The sequence below is a fragment of the Leptonychotes weddellii genome, chromosome 1 (genome assembly GCF_054177405.1).
Source record: "Leptonychotes weddellii isolate Sample4059 chromosome 1, ASM5417740v2, whole genome shotgun sequence".
Taxonomy (NCBI): Eukaryota; Metazoa; Chordata; class Mammalia; order Carnivora; family Phocidae; genus Leptonychotes; species Leptonychotes weddellii.
Window position 1 is genome coordinate 14,559,224 of NC_138369.1, and position 3,394 is coordinate 14,562,617.

Here is a 3,394-nt window from a genome sequence, read left to right on the forward strand (position 1 = left end):
AAGCAAGCAAGCAAGAAGCAAGCAAGCAAGCAAGAAAGAATGAAAATATTCTCTCTCAGGGCACCTGGGTGGCTCAGTCGGTTAAGCATCTGCCTGCAGCTCAGGTCATGATCTTGGGGTCCTGGGATCGAGTCCTGAAATGGGCACCCTGCTCGGCAGGGAGTCTGCTTCTCCCTCTGCTCCTCCCCCTGCTTGTGCTCTTGCTAGCACTCTCTCTAATGAATAAAAAAATCTTTAAAAGATATTCTCTCTCTCATTATTAAATAGTATCTCTGATTTGCTAGGTTATCTTGAGAATTCCGGCAGGTGCTATCTCAGAGCAGGTTGGGATTGCTACTCTTGCAATTAATAATCAGCATAACTGTGTCAGATCTGTGCAGTCAAAACCAAATCTAGGAATAACTTCAGTGATCAAAGGACGAACTGATTTGGGAAGAATATTCATATCTTTGTCAGGTTCAAATTTAGTCTTCTCAACAATGGATATAATTACTTTGCCGTTTGTCCACTGATGATCTTGTTTTTTCTGTTGGCAGCTACGTCTCCAAAGCAATATGTGATGATATGAGCATAGTATGTGTGGTGTCCAGAATTCGTGAATCCAGCATTCTGGTGATGTATTCTTTGCATATGTAATGTGGAAACTAATGGAATTAGCCTTGCATCATCTCCCTCATTGTAGTAAAGAGAATTCTGTTCGCAAACCCAGAATGATTGTTTTAGTGATATTAGGAAAGAAGCCATGATTTAACTACCTATAGTAAATCAGACACTGTAACAGACAGTACAGATCCGGCACTATGCAAACAGAAGGCAGAGCAACATAGCCTTTGTCCTTGCCAGCAGGGAGAGTATAGAATACAAAGGGAGTAAAATATAACTGGTCGCAGATCAATTCAAAGGGAGCCTATATCAGGGGAAAGCATGACTTCAGACTGAGGCTGGTTTAAAGGGGGCACCTGGCTCAGTCGGTAGGGAATGCAACTTTTTTTTTTTAAAGATTTTATTTATTTGACAGAGCGAGTGAATGCACAGAGGGAGCAGCAAAGGGAGAGAGAGAAACAGACTCCCCACTGAGCGGGGAGCCCAATGTGGGGCTTGATCCCAGGATTCTGGGATCACGATCTGAGCTGAAGATCTGTTTAACTGACTGAGCCACCCAGGCACCCGACCATGCAACTCTTGATCTCAGGGTTGTGAGTTTGAGCCCTGTGTTGGGCGTGGAGCCTACTTAAAAAAAAAATTGTAAAAGTGAAGGTCATCTGTATCAGTCAGTGTTCTCTAAAATGTAAGCAAAACCTAAATGTGTTATAAAAACATAGACGTTAATATTTAACGGCGGCTAGAAGTGACTCAGGATATAGATGGTAATAAAAAAATGCCCAAGAGGACTAGGATATAGGACATACAGCAAAAGCTAAATCACATGGAAATTTCAATTTGCATAATTTCACGGCCACTGTAGTGGACATGATAAAGAACTGCCCCCTAAGTTTATCACTGGTTCAGGATCCGGAGTTCAGGGAGAGAGTACTAATACATCAAGCCTGAGCCCCACGGGTGTGCTGTCCTGGCTGTGAGAGGAGGGGAGGACTGGAAGAAACAGGACGTGAGAGGGGGACACAGTACTCTCATGAGAATGTAATCTCAATGGGGGATTTCTCCAAGGAGCAGTGTGGGTTTCTAGGCTGTTAAAGTGCCCACCATTCCCTCTTCCTCAAAATGAAGCTGTGACCAGGAGGATAAAGGAAAGGAAGTCAATGGAGGGTGGCTGGAGATGGACAAGGCTGGGTGGAGAAGCTGACAGGAGATGCATTGTACACAGCACCTGGCAGTTCTGGGACAGCCACATGTTTGGCTTAGGTCCGAATCAAAGTCCGCGAGGAGGAATACATACTAACATGGGGTGGAAAGTCAGGAAGTGTCAAGTCACACAGCTGCAGGATCTAACCCAAATATTTTGTTTAACAAAGGAGAAAAAAAGACCTGTATTTTATAGATCTGTGTTTTTTTAAAGCTTCTTTTCATTGGCATTTAGAAAAGTGAGTTAGAAGTAGCCCTAGCATACACCTGTAATGAGTATCATGTCCTATGCCAATTTTACCTCTGTTAAAAAAAATGTGGCCATCGTGACTAAGGAAAGCCCGTGAGGCTGTTTTCTTTCTTTTTTTTTTTTTTAAAGATTTTATTTATTTGAGAGAGAATGAGAGAGAACACATGAGAGGGGATAGGGTCAGAGGGCAAAGCAGACTCCCTGCTGAGCAGGGAGCCCGATGCGGGACTCGATCCAGGGACTCCAGGATCATGACCTGAGCCGAAGGCAGTCGCTTAACCAACTGAGCCACCCAGGCGCCCGGCTGTTTTCTTTATTAGAATCTGTTATAAAGGGAATATGTGGCAGAGGACATGGAGGTGGAAGATGAGATAGAGGCAAAAATCTGTGGACTATATGTGCATGAGCACAAAGAATGTAATTTGTCAGAGGAAACAGGAGTAAATAGGATCCCACAGTGCCTGTGATTTGTGAATAACTTAGAGACAAAACTGAATTGCTGTTGGGCTTTCATTTTCCAGGAAAAGGTGGTCAAGATAGGCAGAGAAAATTTTCTACACACGGCACCAAACAGTGTTCAAAACTGCAAATGCAAAAGAAAACCTTAAAATCTATGGTGCAGGGGGCCGGAATTGAAGAGAAACCTTCTAAGCTGGGAATGAAGAAAATGGGTAAATCCAGAAAAATCAAGAAATGCTGCATGCCTTATTCATAGGATTTTAAAGGACTCCACAATGGAACACAGGGCCTCTGCCAAAGTGGAGGTCAGTTCACAGATCTGCAAGGTCCGGGACCCTCAGAAAAGTAACAGTGCTTTCCTTGTAGGTAAACTGAAGGGAAGTCTACCCATTGGAGAAGGATGATGGGGAGAGCTGCCTCTCTCAGCTTCAGGTATGGGTGGAATAAAAACAGGGAAACCGTTCCCTCCAGAGAATTCCTAACCATAACCATACTCTCGTTGGAGGTGGAGTTGACATCAGTCAAGGTCCCAAGACTAGGCAGAGGTCACACACATTAAGGTGATTTGACCAAAGTTTAATAAAGGAACCACTCTAATTTGGGTTTGTGGTGAAAAGAATTCAAGAAGCCACAGAAATAATACACCTAGTGGCATTTTAGCCCCTCTTTTTTGTAAACATCCCTCCAGGGTGCTGGCAGTCCACTGCTGACCTATGCTCGCTAATCCAGGCCAGGTTTTGTTTCTGTCTCAGCCACAGGAAGCTCCGTGCGCAGGCACCAGCTGCTGGGAAGAGTTAATCTTCCCCTACCTGTACCCAGAGGGTGCTGGCCTAGCCTAGCTGACTTAGACTCCCCCGGCCCCACCTCTTCTTTCGGTGCCCT

At 44.5% G+C, this 3,394-nt stretch overlaps 1 protein-coding gene across 1 annotated transcript in view; it reads left to right on the plus strand.

Annotated features, from left to right (window-relative positions):
* FBXW12 (F-box and WD repeat domain containing 12) overlaps positions 1–813 on the plus strand; it is a 13,555-nt gene extending 12,742 nt beyond the window's left edge. The window contains exon 10 of the mRNA XM_081805610.1: positions 504–813. Coding sequence (XP_081661736.1) covers positions 504–636 — 133 coding nt within the window. The 3' untranslated portion in view covers positions 637–813. The remainder of the gene's footprint in view (positions 1–503) is intronic.
* Positions 814–3,394: the final 2,581 nt, after the last annotated feature.